General features: G+C 47.8%; 8 protein-coding genes across 8 annotated transcripts; 6 read left to right on the top strand and 2 right to left on the bottom strand.

Moving 5' to 3' along the window:
• Window positions 1–4403: 4403 nt before the first annotated feature.
• On the top strand, window positions 4404–5246 carry LRP88_00588 (S-adenosyl-L-methionine-dependent methyltransferase; the record flags this gene model as incomplete). The annotated part of the gene is made up of 1 exon (XM_083237296.1): window positions 4404–5246. One exon carries the CDS (start codon window positions 4404–4406, stop codon window positions 5244–5246), a length of 843 nt encoding a protein of 280 aa, XP_083107187.1.
• A 317-nt stretch (window positions 5247–5563) lies between these two features.
• LRP88_00587 (uncharacterized protein) lies at window positions 5564–6466 on the top strand (the record flags this gene model as incomplete). The annotated part of the gene is made up of 1 exon (XM_083237295.1): window positions 5564–6466. The coding sequence occupies one exon, from the start codon at window positions 5564–5566 to the stop codon at window positions 6464–6466; it is 903 nt and encodes a 300-aa protein (XP_083107186.1).
• Window positions 6467–6601: 135 nt separating this feature from the next.
• LRP88_00586 (fungal specific transcription factor domain-containing protein) lies at window positions 6602–8729 on the bottom strand (the record flags this gene model as incomplete). The annotated part of the gene is made up of 3 exons (XM_083237294.1): window positions 6602–7561; window positions 7615–8502; window positions 8568–8729. 3 exons carry the CDS (start codon window positions 8727–8729, stop codon window positions 6602–6604), a joined length of 2010 nt encoding a protein of 669 aa, XP_083107185.1.
• Window positions 8730–9469: 740 nt separating this feature from the next.
• LRP88_00585 (uncharacterized protein) lies at window positions 9470–10873 on the top strand (the record flags this gene model as incomplete). The annotated part of the gene is made up of 1 exon (XM_083237293.1): window positions 9470–10873. One exon carries the CDS (start codon window positions 9470–9472, stop codon window positions 10871–10873), a length of 1404 nt encoding a protein of 467 aa, XP_083107184.1.
• A 1280-nt stretch (window positions 10874–12153) lies between these two features.
• Window positions 12154–14226, top strand: LRP88_00584 (uncharacterized protein; the record flags this gene model as incomplete). The annotated part of the gene is made up of 1 exon (XM_083237292.1): window positions 12154–14226. The coding sequence occupies one exon, from the start codon at window positions 12154–12156 to the stop codon at window positions 14224–14226; it is 2073 nt and encodes a 690-aa protein (XP_083107183.1).
• A 523-nt stretch (window positions 14227–14749) lies between these two features.
• LRP88_00583 (uncharacterized protein) lies at window positions 14750–15799 on the top strand (the record flags this gene model as incomplete). The annotated part of the gene is made up of 1 exon (XM_083237291.1): window positions 14750–15799. One exon carries the CDS (start codon window positions 14750–14752, stop codon window positions 15797–15799), a length of 1050 nt encoding a protein of 349 aa, XP_083107182.1.
• Window positions 15800–16888: 1089 nt separating this feature from the next.
• LRP88_00582 (general substrate transporter) lies at window positions 16889–18667 on the top strand (the record flags this gene model as incomplete). The annotated part of the gene is made up of 5 exons (XM_083237290.1): window positions 16889–17118; window positions 17170–17345; window positions 17396–17583; window positions 17631–18229; window positions 18283–18667. 5 exons carry the CDS (start codon window positions 16889–16891, stop codon window positions 18665–18667), a joined length of 1578 nt encoding a protein of 525 aa, XP_083107181.1.
• A 484-nt stretch (window positions 18668–19151) lies between these two features.
• On the bottom strand, window positions 19152–20025 carry LRP88_00581 (uncharacterized protein; the record flags this gene model as incomplete). Its single annotated transcript, XM_083237289.1, has 2 exons — window positions 19152–19850; window positions 19900–20025. 2 exons carry the CDS (start codon window positions 20023–20025, stop codon window positions 19152–19154), a joined length of 825 nt encoding a protein of 274 aa, XP_083107180.1.
• Window positions 20026–20327: the final 302 nt, after the last annotated feature.

Raw genomic sequence — 20327 nt, 5'->3', positions numbered from 1 at the left:
TCAATAGGGAAGGAATAATTATAGGACTAAGTTACGCACCGTGGGATATAGTCGCAGAAAGTAGTCTTAAGGATAAAACTAATAAGAGAGGGGATATCATATTATAGCACCTATTATAATAACCGCCGGGATCACATATGACCCACTATAACTACTAATTACCTTGCGACTTATATCTCAAGGGGTATATACTATGAGCCTTAAGGTAGGACTTATAATCTAAATTATAACTTACCGTGAGCCTCGACTTATAAACTATGAGCTAGACTAAGTATATAGAATATACTTATTGCACTTTCTTATATACTAGCTACCTTAGCTATTAATATAACTTAGTTATACTTAATACTATTAAGTATATTACTAAACGTGACTTATAACTTATTACTTAGACTATGCCTAGCACTCTCTGCTAATATAAACCTAGTACGACTAGTTTATCCCTTAGGAAATATATAATCATCACAACTTTAACCGGTATATAGCTAAGTAATTAAATAATCACTATTATCTTTTAATCTTTAATAGCTATAAAAGTCACTACTTAATTAAATTTAAGAGATATTATAAGAAAAAGAAAATTATTAGGCTTTATATACCCCCTTATTTATCTTATATACTTTAGCTACTTAATATTAAGTGCTTTAAGCTATTAAAATAGGCTTATAATTAAGAAATAAAGTATCTAATTAAATACTCTATAACTTATATTTTAAAGACTAAGTTATTTCTAGCCTTCTATGCCGCATTTTAGGCCACTATAATAAAAAAGAATATTAAATTAGCCTTTAAAGGGGCTAGGTTTATTCCTCTTAACCTAGAAAGTATAGTCTTAAAGCTTAATATATAGTTATAGACTTTAATACTGCCTAAGAAAGAGGCTAAACTATTAACCCCTTGGGTCTTAAAGACCTTAAAAATTATATTTAAGGCCTAATCTTAGTTTAAATACCTTAAGAAACGAGTTATAAGGCATAAAAGTAGCCCCCTAGAGTTAATTCTAGAAGCTATATAGTCTTCTTCTAAGGGAATAAAGATAATTATATATAAGGTTGCCTTACTTAAGGCTAGGGTTAAAGAACTTAAATAGGCAAATAAGATACTAAGCTGGCGCTAGAGGGTAAAAAAGACCTAAGTCTAGAAAAGAGGGGTAATAATAGTAGAGGAAGATAGGTAGGTAATTAATTAAATAGATATAAATACTTAAGTAGTAGTAAAATTATCGCGGAGTAGTAGTTAAGGAAGGTTAATGCGACTAAGTATTAGGCGTTATAGTATCTACGGTAAGTCTAGGTATAATATAAGGATATATTAGGTAGTAATTAAGATATCTAAGGAAGAGTATAATAACATATATAATAAGTGAGTATTATAAATAAGCGAGTATTATAAAAATCCTAACCCTCCTTAGGAATACTATAATAAAAACACTATAAATTATCTAATTAATTAAAGCTACTTACTATACTCTTCCCTAGATATCTTAATCACTACCTAATAGGTCCTTATATTATGCCTAGGCTTACCGCAAATATCATAGCGCTAAATACCTAGTCTAACTAACCTCCCTCGACCACTACTCCTCGACGATTTGGCCGCTACCTATGCATCTATATCTATTTGATTAATTGCTTGCCTTCCTTCCCCTACCGTTATTACTCTTCTTTTCTATAGTCTAGTCCTTTTTGCCCTCCGGCGCCGGCTTAGTATCTTATTTGCCTATCAAAGGTCTTAGACCTCTGCCCTTATGAGAGCTATCTCATATATAACTGCCTTTGTTCCCTTTGTAAGAGACTTTAATGCTTTAAGAATTAACTCTAGAGAGCTGCTTTAGTGCCTTTTAATCTGTCTTTTAAGGTATTTAGACTAAGATTAGGCCTTAAGCATAGTCTTTAGGGTCTTTAAAGCCCAAGGGGTCAATAGTTTAGCTGCCTCCTTAACTGGCGTTGGCGTCCATAGCTATATATTAAGCTTTAAGACCATAGTTTCTAGGTTAAGAGGAATAAGGCTAGCTCCTTTAAATGCCCCCCTGATATTTCTTTTTGTTATAGTGGCCTTATATATAGCGTAGAAGGCTAGAAAGAACTTAGTCTTTGAAACATAGGTAATAAAGTATCTAATTAAATGCTTTATTTCTTAATTATAAGCCTTCTTAAGTAGCCTAAAGCACCTAATATTAAGGGGCTAGAGTAGATAAGAGGAATAAGGTAGTATATAAAGCTAGATAATCTTTTTTTTTTTTATAATATCTCTTAAACTTAATAAAGTAGTGACTTTTATAGCTATTAAGAATTAAGAGATAATAGGAATTAATTAATTAATTAATTATATATTAGTCAAAGTGCTTAAGCTATTTAAGACTAGTCTTATTATTAGTCTAGCTATTTTAGGTTATTATAATAGCCTAATCGCCCAGGAGGTTACTTTCTTAGTACTAGTTAGCGAGGTAATATTAGCCCGCGCCGATAATAAATAACTAGATCGCCTAGCCTTTTGTATTAATCGCTTAAATAACTATAATTTATTCCCGGTTTCTAGGCTATACTAATTTTAGCTTTAAATGCCTTTTTAAGCCTATAATAACTATTCTACTTATAATTATACCTATAAGAAAGCTAGTCTTATTAAAGTTATAAATATTACCTAATTAAATGCTATACTTCGTGATTATATTCGCTATAAGCTAAAATTAATCGCAGATAATAATTAGATCTTCGCACTTAGCTCTCTAGTAGTTATATTTATAAAAAAAATACATCTTAAGGTCTAGGTACTACTTAATGAAGTTATAAGCCTAACGCGTGCTAACTAGTAGCGCGTCGTAGTCAGTAAGTAATTAATTAGCTATTTCTTTTATACCACATAGCCATAGGGGGAATCCTCGCGAATCTAGGTTAAGAATAAAGTAAATAAGGATATCTTCTTCTAGATCAGATAGCTTGCGTGAATTAGGGATAGTATCGCGTCGAGACTGGATGCCTTACTGCCGGCGATGTAAGGTACGATAGTGAACTATATATATCATTGCGGCGCGTCGGATACTTAGTTTTAGGTTATTTTAGAGGGCTTAAAGAGCTAGAAGGATTCTAGCCTCAGTATTAGGCCCTAACATGCTTAGTGGTTAAGAATCAATTGATCAAATGAAGAAGATATAAGGTGAGGGATTTTTATGACACTCGCTTATCTGTGACACTCGCTTATCATATACGTTAATTAGTTTTAATTAATTAAACAGCTTATTATGTTTTTATTGCGGTTTTAGTCTTAGAGGTATAAGATTTCTGTCCCGCTTGCTTGACTGTCCCACTTGCTTATTATGTACATTAAAGCTTCCTTTAGTATATAAAAAAGCTATAACTAGTATAGACCTTTATTACGCAGCTTTGTTTAGTCCCGCGGAACAACAGGCTCATGAAGGAACCCTTTGTCTTCTGCCATGGCTACCCTTATACCTAATCTCGGTAAGCTTTAGTCATAATACAACTATTTTGCCTACCTGATGGACAACACATTCACTTAGTTGAAGTGTCCAAGGTTAGTTGTATTAAGGTTTGAAGTTGAAAAAAATCCGAGCTTGCAACTCTACATGCCCAGAGCTGATTTGGCAGTATCCTTCACATTCGCAGGCTCCCAATCAGGTCGCAGAAATGGGGTGGCCTGGCCCTCATGCATATCGTGACCCTTAACATTGAGCCAGTTACTGCTCTTGGTCGTCAGTCTTCGAGGGAAACAAGTATATCCAAGGAATAATAAAGAAAGAAAAACATGCAACACTTTCTCCGGGCAACTGCGGCTACGTTGATGAATTTCGCAGCCATTTCTCAGCCCCAAAAATGTACAGAGACGATCATATTAAACCAGGCCTACGGAAACGCATCTTATTTCGACTCAAAGCAAAAGTCAGAAATTGCCTTGGTTCAGAGGCAATTGCGTCTCATCCACGCCATCCATCGCCCAAGTCCCTTCGGGGATTGATATACGTTATCTCCTTTCCTGGAAAAGAGAACACTGCGGCGATCCATGGCCATCCCGGAGAAAACCCCTGCGCGGCAGCGCCTTCACGTGCGTGCTAGTCCGGACCCAAACGGCATCGCTGATCACTGATCACTGATCACTGATGGGTATATGTCAAATGGGTGTGTGTCAGCTTACGAGTATATGTACTCTTATATGTTGCTTATGCATGTCAGATTAAAGGATCCGACGCTTGTGATCATTTGGCGGGGACGAGAATCCCAAAGCACGGCTCAAATAACCCTTCGGCCTGATCCTCTTTTCCTGTCAACTGTCTTCTGTCTCAGTTATCCCATCAAGGGCCGGGCTTCAACTATAGCAAAGAACACAATATCTTTCCTGTCAAGTTTCTAAAACCGACCGTCTCTCCATCATACAGAACAGACAGAATGTCCACCCCAAATCCCATTATCGAACACTTCAATACGGATGCCGCAGTTTACGAATCTCACACAGGTGGCTGCACGCGTGAGCTGGCAGAGCATTGTATTGGTCTCGCCGAGAACATCAAGCCAATAGATGACAAATCGATAATCCTCGACAATGCCTGTGGCACTGGCATCGTCATTGACATACTTCTTCAGTCTAGAGACGCCTCGACTGTTCAGCCAGAAATTCATGCTGTTGACGGCGCCGAGAACATGGTTCGCATCACGGCAGAGAGGATTCCTTCTGGCACCAAAGCCCACACCGCGACAATGATGGGAGAGGAGCTAGCCTTCCCTGACGGCACCTTCAGCCACTCGTTTACCAACATGGGCTTGATGTTCTTCGCCGACCCGGCCAAAGGAGCCAAGGAGATCTGGCGCACGTTGCAGCCCGGCGGGGTTGCCGTAGTCACCACCTGGACAGCACCCCGAAATGTCGACGTTATCCGCGATGTGCAGATGCAGGTCAAGCCCGAGGACCCGCCCTTCCAGGTCCCAGTGTCGTCTGAATGGCTGAAAACAGAACATACAGTTGGCTTGCTAAACCAAGCCGGGTTCCGGGACATTCAGGCCAGTGAGGCCGAGGTCCACTTTGGCGCAGAAACAGCCGAGGTTGTGGCGGACATCTTGATGAAGGGAATGGGCGCGATGGTGTTTGCTGTATGGACGGACGACGAGAGGAAGAAGGCGCGCGAACTGACAGCGGATGCTGTGAACAAGGTCGGGGTATCTTTCACGAGGGGAGACGGTCAGGGGGTTGGGATACAGCTCAGGGCAGGTATTATTATTGGACGAAAGGAGTGATCCATACAAAATTTTGCCGTGGGGGAGTAAGCCCGAGATGGCTTCGGCCTGACTTGCCATGGAAAACAAGGCAGGCCCACCAAGCCAAACAGTTCGGGATTACTCTCCACATTGAGCTTCGGGGGCGACAACGCGTGCATAACAAGTATCTCTCAGGCAATAAATACTTTCATGGTGCTATTTCTTATCTATTAATGCACCAACGTGCCGGTGTTTAACATCCGACTTCTGATTATCACCTCCTTCTTTGCTTCCCATCATCCACCAAAGTCTCTCTAAACCCTTTCGCCATACTCCTCTCAATCTCCTTCACAATCATGGCTCCACATTCGAACACCGATATCGAATCTCCAACAACCGATCGCCTATCGTCAGAGAAGAAGCGTTGGGTCCCCCATGCCAAAGAGGACAAGACGGCTCTCGAAGCCCTTTCCCAGGGCATGACCCTGGCGGGCATTCCCAAGTTTCCCTCCTACCACGAAGAGCGAACCCATATCCTTGAGCACATGGCCTCTGCCTTTCGCATCTTCGCTCGCAAGGGTTTTGCCGAGGGCATGGCTGGCCACATATCTGTTCGAGATCCCGAGAACCCTCACACTTTCTGGACCAATCCGCTCGGCCGTCCATGGCCATTGATGCTAGCCTCCGACATGGTCCTTGTCGACTACGATGGCAAAGCCGTTGGGGGCAATATGAGCCGACCCTCCAATGCGGCAGGTTTTCTCATTCACAGCGCTCTACACAAAGCGAGGCCTGATGTCAATGCTGCCTGCCATGCGCATACGGTTTATGGAAAGGCTTGGTCAACTTTCGGCAGGCCGCTCGACATGATCAATCAAGATGCGTGCGTCTTCTACGGCAAAGCACAGGCAGTCTATGAGGATTTTGGGGGTGTCGTCTTTGACGAAGACGAAGGAAAGAGACTCGCCGAGGCACTCGGGCCAGAGGGCAAGGTCATGACACTCACAAACCATGGTCTCTTGACAGTTGGCCAAACGGTTGACGAGGCAGCCTACCTATTCACGCTGATGGAGAAGAGCTGCCAGATCCAATTGCTTGCGGAAGCCGCTGCCGCAAACGGCATTCCTAAGCGAATTATCGAAGACGATGTCGCTGCCTACACGTTCAAGATGACTTCGAGTGCAGAGAGCTTGTACTGCGAGTTTCAGCCCGACTTTGAGGTTGAGGACGCTCTGAGCAATGGAGCATTCCGCAAGTGAACGAGAGGTAGATTTAAAGTATTGAGTTTGACATTAGTTGAGAAAACAGTTATGCATATCGAGCGAGGAGGAACGAGTGCATCATTTTAGCATTGATAACCAACTGAACATATCCATTCAAGGCAAAGTCCCGTGTCATGTGAGAACCAATGCCAACTGTCTGTCTCTAACCATGTCCATCCAGGTCATATTTTCATTACCCTTTTGTCTGCGAAGCGCCCAGAAATCTTGTAAGAAGTCGGCGGCAAAGCCAAAGTTTTGCATCCCGCTCGACCTTGAACAATCTTGCAGGCGCTTGTGGAAGCGAGCCTGTAGATCAGGATCTACAGCTTCCGCCCCGGCGATGAAACCCGGCCAGACGATACCACAGTTTACCAGCGAAAATTTGCGCTGCTCTTGCTCAAACGCCTCAAGATTTGCGATTGTCTTTTCCACAAATGGTTGTAGGAGGAAGGGGTGTAACTGGCGGACGCGTCGATAGAAGAAGATCAAGACTGCGCAGTGGAAGGCCGTGATGAGATGGGACATGATGGCGCGGTTGGCAAAGGCGGCGATTGGATCGTCTGAGTCTCCTTCAGTGCCATCGTTGTAGTTGTTCCATGAGCAGATTTCACCCTCCAGCACTGCGCATCGGTTCTCAAGCTCCGTAGTCATGGAGAGCTCGGAGAATCGTCTTCTGTGCATCGAGATTTCATTCGCCAGGAATGTGGCACGCGAGATGAAGGACAGAAGGTCTTGAGGGAAACCATAGATTTCCTTGAAAAAGGCAGGATTCTCCTGGTCCTCAAGTCCTCCGAAGAGCCCAAACTCGAAGGCCATGCCGCACGACTCATCAAGATCTCTCCCCAAGCACAGACTATGTGTTCGCAACGATGGGAACAGCATACTCTCTGGAGCGCGCGATAAGCTTGCGAGGGGCTGCTTCTCGTGAGGGTACATGTAGGTGCTCTCCTCAATGACTCGGAGGAACAAGTAGATGGAGTGAAGTAGCTTGACTTTCCTCGATTTGTTCACCTTTGGTGCTCCCCGAAGGCTGATGAATAGTTCGGCGTTGAGCAGATATGAACGGGCTTCCTCTTGTTGACCAGTGACGACCTATTTCATTTGAGCTTGATGTGAGAAGAAGGCCAGGGCATAAGAGGACTTACAGAAATGGTGACCATTGTCAAGATGGCCATGAGAATATCTTTGTACTTTGAACTCTTCTCTCCTGCCAGCTCCGTCTCGCAGGTCCATTCCAGTTCCTTTCTTGCTCCACGGCGAAAGCCCTCTCCGACGGTGCGCCAGTATGTCGTACTGTCTTTTTGTTGGCGGTGGATGTTGTCCCAATTAAAGGCACTGACAGCCAAGACTGCATAGAAGAGCGACGTGTGGGCGTGTTTAGTCCTCTTGAATATGCTCAGCTCCGATAGAGCGGAGAGGGCGCGTGGAAAGTGTAGGATAGACCAAGGAGATTTGCGGACGCGAAGGGGAGAGAAGAGCTTTCCCATCTGAGACCTGTAATGTTCAAGAAGGAAGTGTGCATGGGACGAAACAGATGTATCAAGGGAGAGTGTGAAATCATAGTTGACGTGCAAGTCCCAAGGAGAGGGACTTGCTGTTTGAGCAATAGGGATGGGCGACGCCCTAGGTATCATGGAAAAGGGCGACAAGTCCACGCCGAGGTCCTCCGAGTTATCAACACCAAGGAGAATATCATCCAGCGCCGAGATGTTCCCGGTTTCGAGGAGAGCAGTCTCAGGCCATGAGCAAGGGTTGGGTGCGCTGGGAATGTCTACGTTGACGATCTCCTGCACGCCGAGAGAGGAAAGTGGTTCGTGCAGCACCACCGTATGATCCAGGTGCACATGAATGGGTTCAGCTGCTGCTTCAGAAGTCGGTTCACCATCATTGGCCGAAAAGACCAAGAATGGGCCGTCTGGTGGCAGTTCACATATCTGGCTCTCGCAGCCGGAGTCGAGGGCACTCAGAACTTGATCGATTTCATCCTCATCGATCACCTCTTGCATGTGCCTGGACATGGCCGCCCGCTCCGACTCTTGAAGGATCCGTTAGCATGGTGGTGGTCCCAAACGAATAGATGGACCTAATCCATACATACCAGTAAAGAGTATGCGACGACTGTGTCCGTCGTCATTCTGCTTGACATCACCTTGAGGCCCAGTCCCGTCGGGTGAAAAGTGCACAAACCGAATCTTGGCTTCATAGCCGCCGCAGACGAGCCGTGATCGCTGGCATTGGCGACAGATTGGATGGGTCTCATCACACTTGACCTTGCGGGTTCTGCATGTCAAACAGCCCCCGAAAGAGCGAATTCGGGGGCCTGTCTTGGGTTTCCGCACCCGGGGCATCCTGATTTTCCTTCCCCTTCCCCAGCAAAGATTCTGGGGAAGATTACGATATCGGGATGCCTTGCAGTATTAAGATTCCTCACTCCACACTCGCCAATTACCTGATGATAAGCGGAACGATAACTGCGGGGTTTTGTTGGATACGGATGTGGGTTTCTATGCCCAGGAAGAGCTAGGCGAGGTTCGCTAAGACTTGCCGTCGACGGGCTAAGCCAATGAGATGGCCGATAATGACTCGTGTGATAAGCGTTGACGAGGTGTTGATGTGACGTACCTCTTGAGACTGGCTCGGTGTTACTTACCAGCAGACTAGGATTGAGTCCTCGCCGCTAATCGGAACCCATGCCGGAAGTGCAACCAACCATCACAGGCCGAATAACAGGCGTATATAACGTCGGGAGACTCTTCAAAATAGGTCTCGTTCATCACAACCAGCCTTGTGGTTTGAGTATCTATTTACACCCTTACGGTTTCTTAATTCGCAATGACGGGCGTTCAAAACACGGCAATGGAGAAGACAAACGTCGATTTCAAGAATGACGACTTCAACGACCTTGAGTCGTCTTCTGTCAATGCTGCAGATCCCAGCAACAGCGTTGTCATAGACCCGGAAGCTGAGCGTTCATACGGTAAGATTTGATGAAGTCATTCCATGTTGCCTGTTCCCCAAATCACTGACTGGAAATCCATAGTCAAGAAACTGGACATGTTCCTCTTGCCCTTCCTCTCTCTCATGTACTTCTTCAACGCCGTCGACCGCTCCAACCTGGGCAACGCAAAGACAGACGGATTGGAAGAGGACCTCAATTTCAAGGGCAATGAGTACAGCCTTCTCATCCTGCTCTTCTACATCCCCTTTGGCACCCTGGATCTCCCACTCAACCTGCTCACCAAGAAGTTCTCTGCAAAGTGGGTTTTACCTACGTTAATGGTCGGTTGGGGTGGCATTGCCACCGTGCAGATTGCTTGCAAGAATTTTGCCGGTATTCTTGTCCTGCGCCTGATTCTCGGCGCGTGCGAGGCTGGTTTCTTCGCCGGTGTCGTCTTCTACTTCACCTTGTTCTACCGTCGTTCTGAGCTGGGTTTCCGGATCGCCATCTTCTTCGGCAGCGCCCTCCTGGCGGCTGCCTTTAGTGGTGCTATCTCCTACGGTGTCTTCCAGATCGAGGGAACCAAACTCCAGGGCTGGCAGTGGCTGATGCTTATCGAAGGCGTTTTGACCGTCATTGTCGGTGCTATCTCCTTCTTCTGGCTGCCTGCTTTCCCAGCCACGGCATGGTTCTTGAACGACCGGGAGAAGGCTGCAGCTCGCGCCCGAACCCTTCGTGATGGCTCGAATGCGGTCGAGACCAAGTTTTCCTGGAAGGAGTGTTTCTCCACGTGGAAGGACTGGAAGTTTGGTCTGTGGTGCATCATCAACTTCACGTATCCAGTCGCCTTCGCGACTACATCCAACTTCCTACCACAGATCGTTCAGCGACTGGGATATTCAGTCATCAAGACCAACTTGTACACGGTTGCACCCAACGCTGTTGGGTTCGTCGTGCTCCTCGTCGTCGCCAAGTCTTCCGATTACTTCCACGAGCGAACATTCCACGTCTTCGGGGCATTGGCCACGTCACTGGTTGGTATGATCATCCTCATCACTATCGACGTCTTGAACCACCGGGCTGTGGCTTACTTTGCCTGCTTCCTAATGGCTTCCGGCTCCTACATCCCTTCTTGTCTCATCCAGTCGTGGCACAACAACAACAACCTGAATGAGAGCAGCCGAGCTGCAACGACTGGTCTGCTTGTCGGCCTGGGCAACTTTGCAGGAATCATGTCGGCTGCTACATTCCGCACTGAGTACGCGCCCAAGTATATCCCTACTCTGATCCTCACCTGCTGCTGCAATGTCATTGCCATGACCGGAATCGTGATTCTGGGTGGATGGATGAAGATGGAGAATCGCAGGAGGAACAAGGTGCAAGGTGTGAATCTTCGAGCTCAGGATGTCGATACTTCGGAGCTTCCTGACGGAGAAAAGTCTCCCAAGTTCCGATTCTTCACTTAGAGGCCAGGAACAATCCAGGATAACTATTCGGTCATATGGGGGCATTTCCCAGACACAATCTAGGTGACGGGGACAAATACTAGGTTGCAATAATTGGTCAGTAGCAGACAGCATCTCGATCAAGTAGTAACGCAATTATTTTACACGTATTATTCGGTGCGACGTGGAATCCTTGCCCCCAAATACGGACCAAACCTTTGAATGCACTTTTGCAGAAATCGCCAGGCCCAAAAGCCTAACAAATGCATTGCCAAATTACAACATACATGCGTCAATTTCTTGGACGGCATTGTACTTGTTGTGTGAGAATATGGACGGTCACGATCGCAGGATCTCAATGCCTGTGGGTCGTTACAGAGTAGAGGTGAATCGAGTTAGTCGAGGCACTCACGAATGTAACTGCTCATGCTCTCATCCAGAACATACCTCCAGTCTCTTATACACGACGATTGACTCCCGTATAAATAGAACTTTTCATTCTTCTTTCAGGGTCTTTTCTAATATCCCAAGTTGTCCGAATGACTAAACCGTACATCCATACCTACCTACCCTATACACAAATTGACGGGAAGCATTACTCCCTCAGTTTTCCAGCAACAACAAACCAGTGGACCGTCCATTTGATGCCTTGCCCTTGATTATAATGAGGAAATAGTCCCTGGGATCGGACACATATCTCCCACATGAGGCTTCGTTCAGCACAGGTTCCCCTGCTCTTCCAACGAAGTCGGCAGCTCCTCATTTGTAAACACTTGGACATCCTGGAGTGGAACAAAAGGATCATCGGACCTCACGACATCTCCAAGAGAGACTTGGTGGATCTCAAACTCTCCATTTTGACTCTTTCTCACATCTTACTGCGGTAGAGTCAATCCGAGGCTACGCTAGCATGGACCATGATGGAGCTTGGAGGATGGATAAGACCGAGTCCTTGATTCACAGACATATCTAAGAAGCGGAATGTCAATTCAAGCATCCCAGTGGTTAGTTCTACAGACTCTAATCAGGCATGTTTATTCTCATGCAACTCGCCAGTTACAGCAAGTCACAGCTTATCATCCTCGCTTAGAGAAGAGGGAAAGTCTTTTCTGGTGTGATCCCAGTAGGCCAATCATAACGAGGGCGGAAATTCGCTAGCGTTCGGAGTCTCGCGAGAATCCTTGTCTCGGTCGCTAGTACATTTAAGGCACGCCCCCGGATTTGCAATATCCCCGACGTCCAGTAACATTATCTGACCAGGCACTGCTGCATTATTTGCATAAATCCTTGTCCAGCCCAACATGGCTCAACTCAACCTCGTCGAAGCTTCGCTTGAAGACTTGCAGAATGCATTGTCCTCAGGGTTATTAACCAGCGTTGATCTGACCGCTCGTTACCTCCGCCGCATCAGCACGTATGATTGCAGAAACATCGCCCTCAATGCTATCCCTGTCCTGAACAAGAACATTTTCGAAGAGGCAGCGAGATCCGATGATCATCGTGCGTCTGGAGAGCCTGTACGGCCCTTAGAGGGCATCCCCTTCACTATCAAGGACAGCTTCAAGGCCAAGGGAATGACCGCTGCGGCAGGGTCGCCTGCGTTCAAAGATCTTGTTGCCAATGAAGATGCTTTCATAGTCAAGACAATCCGCGACGCAGGCGCTGTCCTTGTCGGTCGCACGAATATGCCAGCTGTCGCTTGCGGTGGCATGCAACGGGGCATCTATGGTCGCGCCGAAAACCCATACAATCCCGACTATCTCGCTGCAGCCTTTGCGTCGGGATCTTCCAATGGGTCTGCTGCCTCTACTGCTGCATCGTTCGCCGCGTTTGGACTTGGCGCCGAGACGGTGTCGTCTGGGCGCTCACCCGCCTCGAACAATGGCTTGGTCGCTTATACTCCCTCGAGAAGTTTCCTTTCGGTTCGGGGTAATTGGCCCTTGTATCCGACGTGCGACGTGCCCGTTCCACACACGCGATCCATAAAGGATCTGTTGGCTCTCTTGGACGTCGTTGCCGTCAAGGACCCGATGGAGAAGGGCGAGTTTTGGCGAGAGCAAAAGTTTGTCGACATCCAGGAGCCCTGGCAGGACAAGCCAAAAGACTCGTTCAAGACGATTTCCTCCTCCAAGTCCTTGTCTGGTCTGCGAATCGCAGTCCCCGAGGTGTTCATCGGCGGCCCGGCACCGAAGGGTGCAAGACAAGTGGAAACAAGCCCAGCTGTTGTCGAGCTATGGAACCAAGCACGGCAAGATCTTGAAGCACTCGGTGCTGAAATTGTCGTGGTTCCTGACTTCCCTCCGATGACGGCATACGAGAATGATGATCTATTGCCAGAGGGGTGCCCGAGACGCCCGAAAGACTGGAATGCGATGGAGAGAGGAGCCTTAATTGCGCATGCCTGGAATGATTTCTTGAAGGACTTCAACGACTCTACCCTCCCCGACCTCTTCGCCGTCGACGCTTTCAATATTTATCCCGACTCGCTTCGCACGCAACCTGAGTTGCGACATTTCGAAACTGCCAATGCCATTCAATATCACAAGCTAGCAGATTACCTCCGCAACACAACCTTTTTCGGAGTAGACGGCATCGAAGAAGCTGTCAAGGCCCTAGAAGGTATGCGTAAAGTCCTTCTCGAGGATTGGCTTAAGGGCCTTGGCTGCGACTGCGTTGCATTCCCTGCAGCTGGGGACGTCGGGCCAGCCAACGCGGACTCGAGCTTCGAAGGCTCAGACCTGGCGTGGAGGAATGGCACTTATTACAGCAACGGTAACAGGGCCATGCGTCACTTGGGAATCCCTTCGGTCTCGGTGCCGATGGGACTGATGAGCGATAAGAGGGTCCCGGTCAACTTGACATTCGCTGGTCGATCGTACGATGATGTCAAGCTACTCCAGTGGGCGAATGCGTACGAAGCAAAAACGCGCCATCGCATCCCTCCACCTCATACTCCTGCTCTAGAGTCTGATGTTGTTCCCTTGTCAAACACGGAGCGCCAGGTCAATTTGCCCCGCCCTCAATTGATTGTCGAGAAATTCGAAGTCACCCCGAAGGATGACGGAACTTCACTTGGTGTGGCTTTGCAAGGCACAGTCACCATTCCTTCTCCCATGACTGGGCCACCAGAGCTGGACATGACAATTGATGCCTCTTCTGTCCCATCGGATAAGATTTCAGTCAAAGAACTCCCAAAGACAGGAGAGGGAGAAGCACAGTTCTCTTTTACCGTGGACACAATCACTCCCAAGCCGGTTGAGAGGCAAGGATTGGATAAGACATGGGCCCCCGTCACTCGGGACATGACAATGGCCGTTGTATTGGCCAGGGCCGCTCCTGGTGGGCGACCAACTGGTTGGCTAGGCTTAAAATAACTGTGCATGGAATAGACGAGAAGATAGCGGAGTTCAATGCGTGCAAGATCCCATCGTATAATGAATCTCGAAGGCAGCCTCTCTGCCCCATGTGCAACCCTTGACCTCTTGAAGGGCTGACCGTAATTGTTGCAAGAATTCTTATCTACTAGGACTTCCCTCTCACCAGGCATTCCATTACCCAAAACCTTCCTGCTGCCCATCCCCGTATCCCCGCTCCAGGATCATGTAGATTTGGGATGCATGGCGGATAGATACCGCGAAGCGGCGCCGTTAGCTCTTTTCCTGGCTCGGGAAAAACTGCCGTTACCGAAATCATTAGGTAATGACCCAGCGAGATCAATGTTTGCTTGTGGGTGTCTAACGGGCGCAATGCAAGCGGGAGAAAATCTGAAGGATTGAAAGAGATGCCCCGCAAGGCAGTATTTAGAAGTGAGGCATTCTCAGCAACGCAACAACCCTCAAACGACATATATAACATACAGACTCGAGTATTCATCTAGATCTGCCCATTCTATCCGCCATGTCTCACCCTGAAACCGCAACAGATATACCGCATCACATCGTCTTCCTCGAAGCAGCAAATGCACCACTTCCAAAGTTCGCCTTCCCTCACACATACCGCCGTTACCAAAGCACCCAGCCTCATGAAATACCAGAGCGTATCAAAGACGCGACAATTGTCATCCTCGGGGGCTTCGCACCCATCACTCCGGAGCATCTTGAGCACGCTCCTCAGTTACAGTGCGTCGCCCTCACTGCAACGGGGTTCGATTGGTTAGACAGGCAAGCGTTTGCGGAGAGAGGCATCACCGTCGTCAATTGCCCGCAGAACAATGTGGATGCGGTTGGAGAGCATTTTTTGGCACTCTACTTTGCTGCTCGAAGAAAGATTGTTGAAGTCCACAATGCCGTCACCGCACCGGAAAGTTACTGGGTAAAAGAAGGCTCCTTGACACCCCAGTGGAAACAGGGGGCGCCTCTGAGCTGTCAGCAAGAAGTCCTGGGCATTATCGGATACGGGTCACTCGGCCGCAAGGTTGAGAGCTTGGCTAGAGGCGTGGGGTTTGGGGAAATCCTGATTGCAGAGCGCAAGGGTGAAAGCAACGTCCGCGATGGGAGGGTTCATTTTGAGCATCTCCTCAAAGCGGCCACGACTATTGCCGTTTGTTGCCCAAAAGAACCAGGGACGCTGGGTCTTATTTCTGCCCCGGAATTCGAGATGATGAAGCCGGAGTCGCTACTTCTGAACATTTCAAGAGGGGGAATCGTCTGCGAAAGTGCCCTGGCAACAGCGTTGAAACAAGGCACCATCTTTGGAGCTGCGATAGATGTGCTCGAAACGGAGCCTGGTGGTATTGGAACCACGTCTCTGATTCCAGATGTTGCAAACGGCGAAGAGCCGGTACCTAACCTAACCATCACTAGTCATATCGCATGGTTTTCTCAAAAGACTATTGGGAATCTTGATCGCATGCTGAGACTTGGGATTGAGGGGTTTGTGAAGGACACACTGATGGAGCAAGCATCGAGGGCGACTGTTATTGTACATAAAGGAGAGGTTTTCAAGTAACATGACAAGAAACTAGCTTCAGTCATCATAATTCTATCGTGAAATTAGTACGCCGTGATATACTTCGATGTGCGTGTATATACTTGTTATATTTTTAACAAAATGCTTCGTGATCTAAGCTGTTAACAATACCTAGTTACATCAACCCTCTAATCCATATATCACCAGACCTGACCTTCTCGCTTGGACTCCACGCCGCCTTCGCCTACTAACAATACTGTAAATCTAGTACGACCAGTTTTTCCACGGTTGGCACACCCTCGTCACAAGAAAAATTTTGTCAAGACCCGCGGCCGCACCCAAACATATGTGCTAACCCGGCCTCGAAAGGCACTATCACCTTAGCCTTCGGGATGTGGAGGAGACTCGTTATGTCTTCACCCGAAGTACGACATGTCCTCATTGTGTTTTTTGATATAGTTGAAGCTCGGCCCTTGATAGGATAACTGAGCCAGAAGACTGCGACATGTCCTCTATAGGTAGCCTTATTGAAGCTCAAACAAGCCTTCTTAAGTGTTTTACCCAGTAAATTTATACAACCCTGTATCCAGGCCCCTCTCCGTTAATTCCCTTTCGACCCAGGCACGGTGACCTTCTCGTACACCACTAATAGAGAGAATAGCTAAGACCCAATACACCATGTTCTATACTCATCTTGCATGAGCAATGCCTCACAAATACATTCTGGCAGAGAGGGGGCTTGAGACATGCTGCTCACCGATGCAGTCTCGACTCTATCGGGACTCGGCTCCACCTGGGCCTCACGAGCTTAATTTTTACGCGGCGCGGAACGGGCGCCGGGCTCCCCCACTATGCCCTCCTTACTATTGGGTAATTTGCAATACGACAAGCAAGGCAGAGCATGACAAGGCGGCCTGAAGATCAGGAGCACGGGGCGAACTCATATTCATCTACCCCGTCTACCCCGTGGGGCCCCATAAACTCGTTGTAATTAGGACCGAGACACGAAAAGCCTGGTGTGACAGGCGGGGTTCTCGTGGCCACCTCGACTCCTTAAATTGGCAGCCATGGACAGTCCAGTGAGCCTCCGTTTAACTTTCTATGCCCTCAGCTCTACGACAATCCAACATGGCCACCCTCGACAGATCAATCAGCCAGAAAGATGTCGATATCAAAGCCGACGCCTCTCACAGGGAAGCCGTTGTTCAGGCCATCGAGTCGGCCAATGGTGACAAGGGCCTTTGGCAGTTGATCCGGGAGAACCCACGGGTCATTGCCTTCGCGTTCCTCGCAAACTGTGGCTCATTCTTATTTGGATACGATGTGCTCGTGCAAGGAGCCATCACCGCACTACCCATGTTCTCGTTAGTTACCCTGACATCATCCATTTACTGAGGCTGAGGTTTTAGTGTCTACTACGGATCGATATTCCACGACGCCTATATCCTGCCAGCGCTGTGGCAGGGTCTCTGGCAAGCTTTTAATGCTGCTGGAATCATGCTTGGTGCTGCAACCAATGGGTTCATGCAGGACAGGTTTGGAAGAAAGCCTATGTTCTTCGTGGGCGGTGCAATCTCGGCTCTTGGTCAGTTGGTTTCTAATATTTCAGGATATCAACTAATACCGTCCATATAGGTGCTGCAATTACCTATGTCTCTTCTGAATTAACCTCGGTAGACCAGAGACGCGGTATTCTTCTGGTCGGGAAGTTCATCATTGGTGTTTCCATGGGCATCTCCATGTCGACCTGCCAAACCTACGTGTCAGAGATTGCCCCCCCACGTCTTCGAACCATCTTGCTTGGCTTCTACCCATTTATTATTGTGAGTCGCACATGCCTGTTCTTTGGAATAGAGGCTGACAACTATAGACTGTGGGTCAAATGATTGCTATTTCCGTCGTCTTCTCACGCGTCAGCGACATGACCCCGGCCGCATTTAGAGTTCCCTTCGCATCTCAGTGGGCGTTTTCCGGCTATGCCATGCTCGTGGCCTTCATTGTCCCAGAAAGCCCTGTTTACCTCGTCACGAAAGACAAAATCTCCCAGGCCAAGAAATCGTTGAAACTTCTAGGGTCATCTGAGGAGCAGATTCTCGTCATCCAGTCCACCATCGAACAAGAGATGGGCGCTGATGCGGAAGAGACCTCAATGAGAGAATGCTTTCAGGGCACCGACTGGAGGCGTACACGCATTGTTTGCCTTCTCAACTCGCTTCAACAATTCATCGGCGTATCTCTTGTTTCAAACTCGACATACTTCTTCATCATGGCTGGAATGAGCCCAACAATGTCCCTGACTCTGAATCAGGTTGGTGTTGGTTGCAGCATGGCCTGTACGCTCATATCCTGGGTTGTGATGAGCAGGGTAGGCCGCCGCTTGGCGATTCTTGCCAGCTTTGTTATGGCTGGATTGATCTTCCTGGGGATGGGCATAGCCGGGTGCTGGTCCCAAAGCCGGGTGGCTCTGAGGTAGGTACTGCCATCATCTCTTCTAAGTACAAACTTAACACGGTGTCACACAGGTTTATTGGAGTTGCTCTTCTTTTGGCAGCTTGTTGCAGCAATCTCGGTGTTGGAACAGCATATCCTATCGCCGCCGCAGAGATTCCCTCAATGAGACTGCGTGCCAAGTCTTTAGGTGTCGGTTTTGTTACAAACGCTTTCATGACTTGGGCTTTCTCGCTATGTGTTCCCTACATGTTCAACTCTGACCAAGGCAACTTGGGCGGGAAGATTGGATTTGTCTTTTGTGGATTTTGCGTCATTGGTTTTGTTTTGTCCTGGATTGAGATTCCGGAGACCAAGGACATTTCCTATGCACGGATCGATGCCTTGTTTCATGCTCGAGCACCAGCCCAAAAATTCAAGGCCATGTCGCAGGACAGGCTGAGTGTGGATTATGAATAGTTACAATTCCTCTAGTTTTCAACTATGAATGCTTCAAGAATCTTATAGCAACAAGATATTACCAATTCTATTGTCCTAAAAGAGTAGGATACTTGTTACCATCTAGCGGCTCAGTTATCCCATCAAGGGCCAGGCTTCAACTATATCAACAAACACAATATACGTCATAGCATCATATCTCAATGCTAACACAGTGGCCTCTGCCAAAGATCCAGTCCCGAGGAAGTGTGGTGTGCCAATTATTCTGCACCGCAGAAACCAGTTGCGTAAGCGAGCCAGACCCGGTCTGAATGCTTGTAGACTCGTGTTTTTGATGATGGCCCGAAGGGACGCCATGAGTCGCAAGTCGATCTTCAGGAAAAGAGTTTGGAAATGGCAAGTCCAACGCATCAAAGTCAACCGCTCTCCTGAGTAGCCAGGGTTCTCCGTCTGCATTCGGCCCAACCATGAACCTCTATATTTAATTGCCGCCTGGTGAATTCTTTTAGTAAGCACTATTATACCAGCCTAGCGCAGCCCCCCTTGGTTGGAGACAACTATGAACGGCATCCCACCCTGCCTCGAGTCTTCCAATAGCTAGTGATGCCGCTCTCGTATTCTCAACCTCTGCCAAACCGGCCTCATCCTCGGGCAACAGACCAGCGTCTCTGAGTGCCTGCTCAGGTGGTATAGTTCGTCTGTTATTCTTGAACACGTATCGAGCCACCGAAGAAGCATACACAGCCTTTAGCAACTCAACATCCTCCTTGTTTTTCTTGGAACTGGTCTTCTTCTTTGGCTGCATAACATACTCATCCGGGTGAAACACACCCGGCTTGACAAAGTGTGTCACAACATAGAGCCACTTCTCATCCCACGAAAGGATTCTCGTCCATAGCTCGTACGGCGCATACGGCTTGATCTCTTTCCTCCACGTGCACGTTGTTCCGCCGAGAACCATGGTGAAGTGGTTCGGCCCTGGGATCGGGCTGAAGAGCTTGCTGAAGAGGACGAGACAGAAGTTGCCCCGGGACATGTCCATGTCGGTGAAGTAGGTCGAGTTGGACTTGTGGAGGTTGTAGTCGCATTCCAGGGCGGGAGAACGGGTTGCGCTGATTGCGGGGAGGAAGAGGCAGCGGGGGGAAAGATGCTTGTTTGGGGCCGAGTCGGTGAGGCGGCGGACGAAGGCGCGGAGGAATCGTGCCTGTAGGAGTTAGGATCTGGTAGATCGACACGACGATGGGAATGCATACAAACCACATAAAGTGCAGACTCTTGAAGTTGGCGAGGAGAAAGGCAAGAGCTAGTGTTTTGAGGTTAAACACTGACTTCATTGTTGACCAGAGAGTTTCTGGCGAGGCGATTAGGAAGTCCTCCATGATGATGGCTGTGAAGATTGGATCTAGTTCTAGGATACCAGGGGTTGGGGGTCATGGTCTTTATATCATGACGACAGGGAGTTTCAGACTTCCGGAGATTCCGGTCATCGCACAACATCAACCCTCCACAGATAAAAAAAAACATACGCAATTTTGTTGGGGGACTATTCGGAGGGTCTTGGTCAAAGGTTTCCAAGGGGTTGTCATCGAGACCCACTTAATGCCGAGGTCGACTCCTTGAGGTCGTTCACATGCGCGGTAGTCACTATCTGACATTGTTAATGACCTTGAGATTGCTTAAA

This window comes from Fusarium phalaenopsidis, assembly GCF_050370095.1.
Source record: "Fusarium phalaenopsidis strain FUZ10S chromosome Unknown contig_32276, whole genome shotgun sequence".
NCBI classification, from domain to species: Eukaryota; Fungi; Ascomycota; class Sordariomycetes; order Hypocreales; family Nectriaceae; genus Fusarium; species Fusarium phalaenopsidis.
This window is presented reverse-complemented; position numbering and strand designations above follow the sequence as displayed.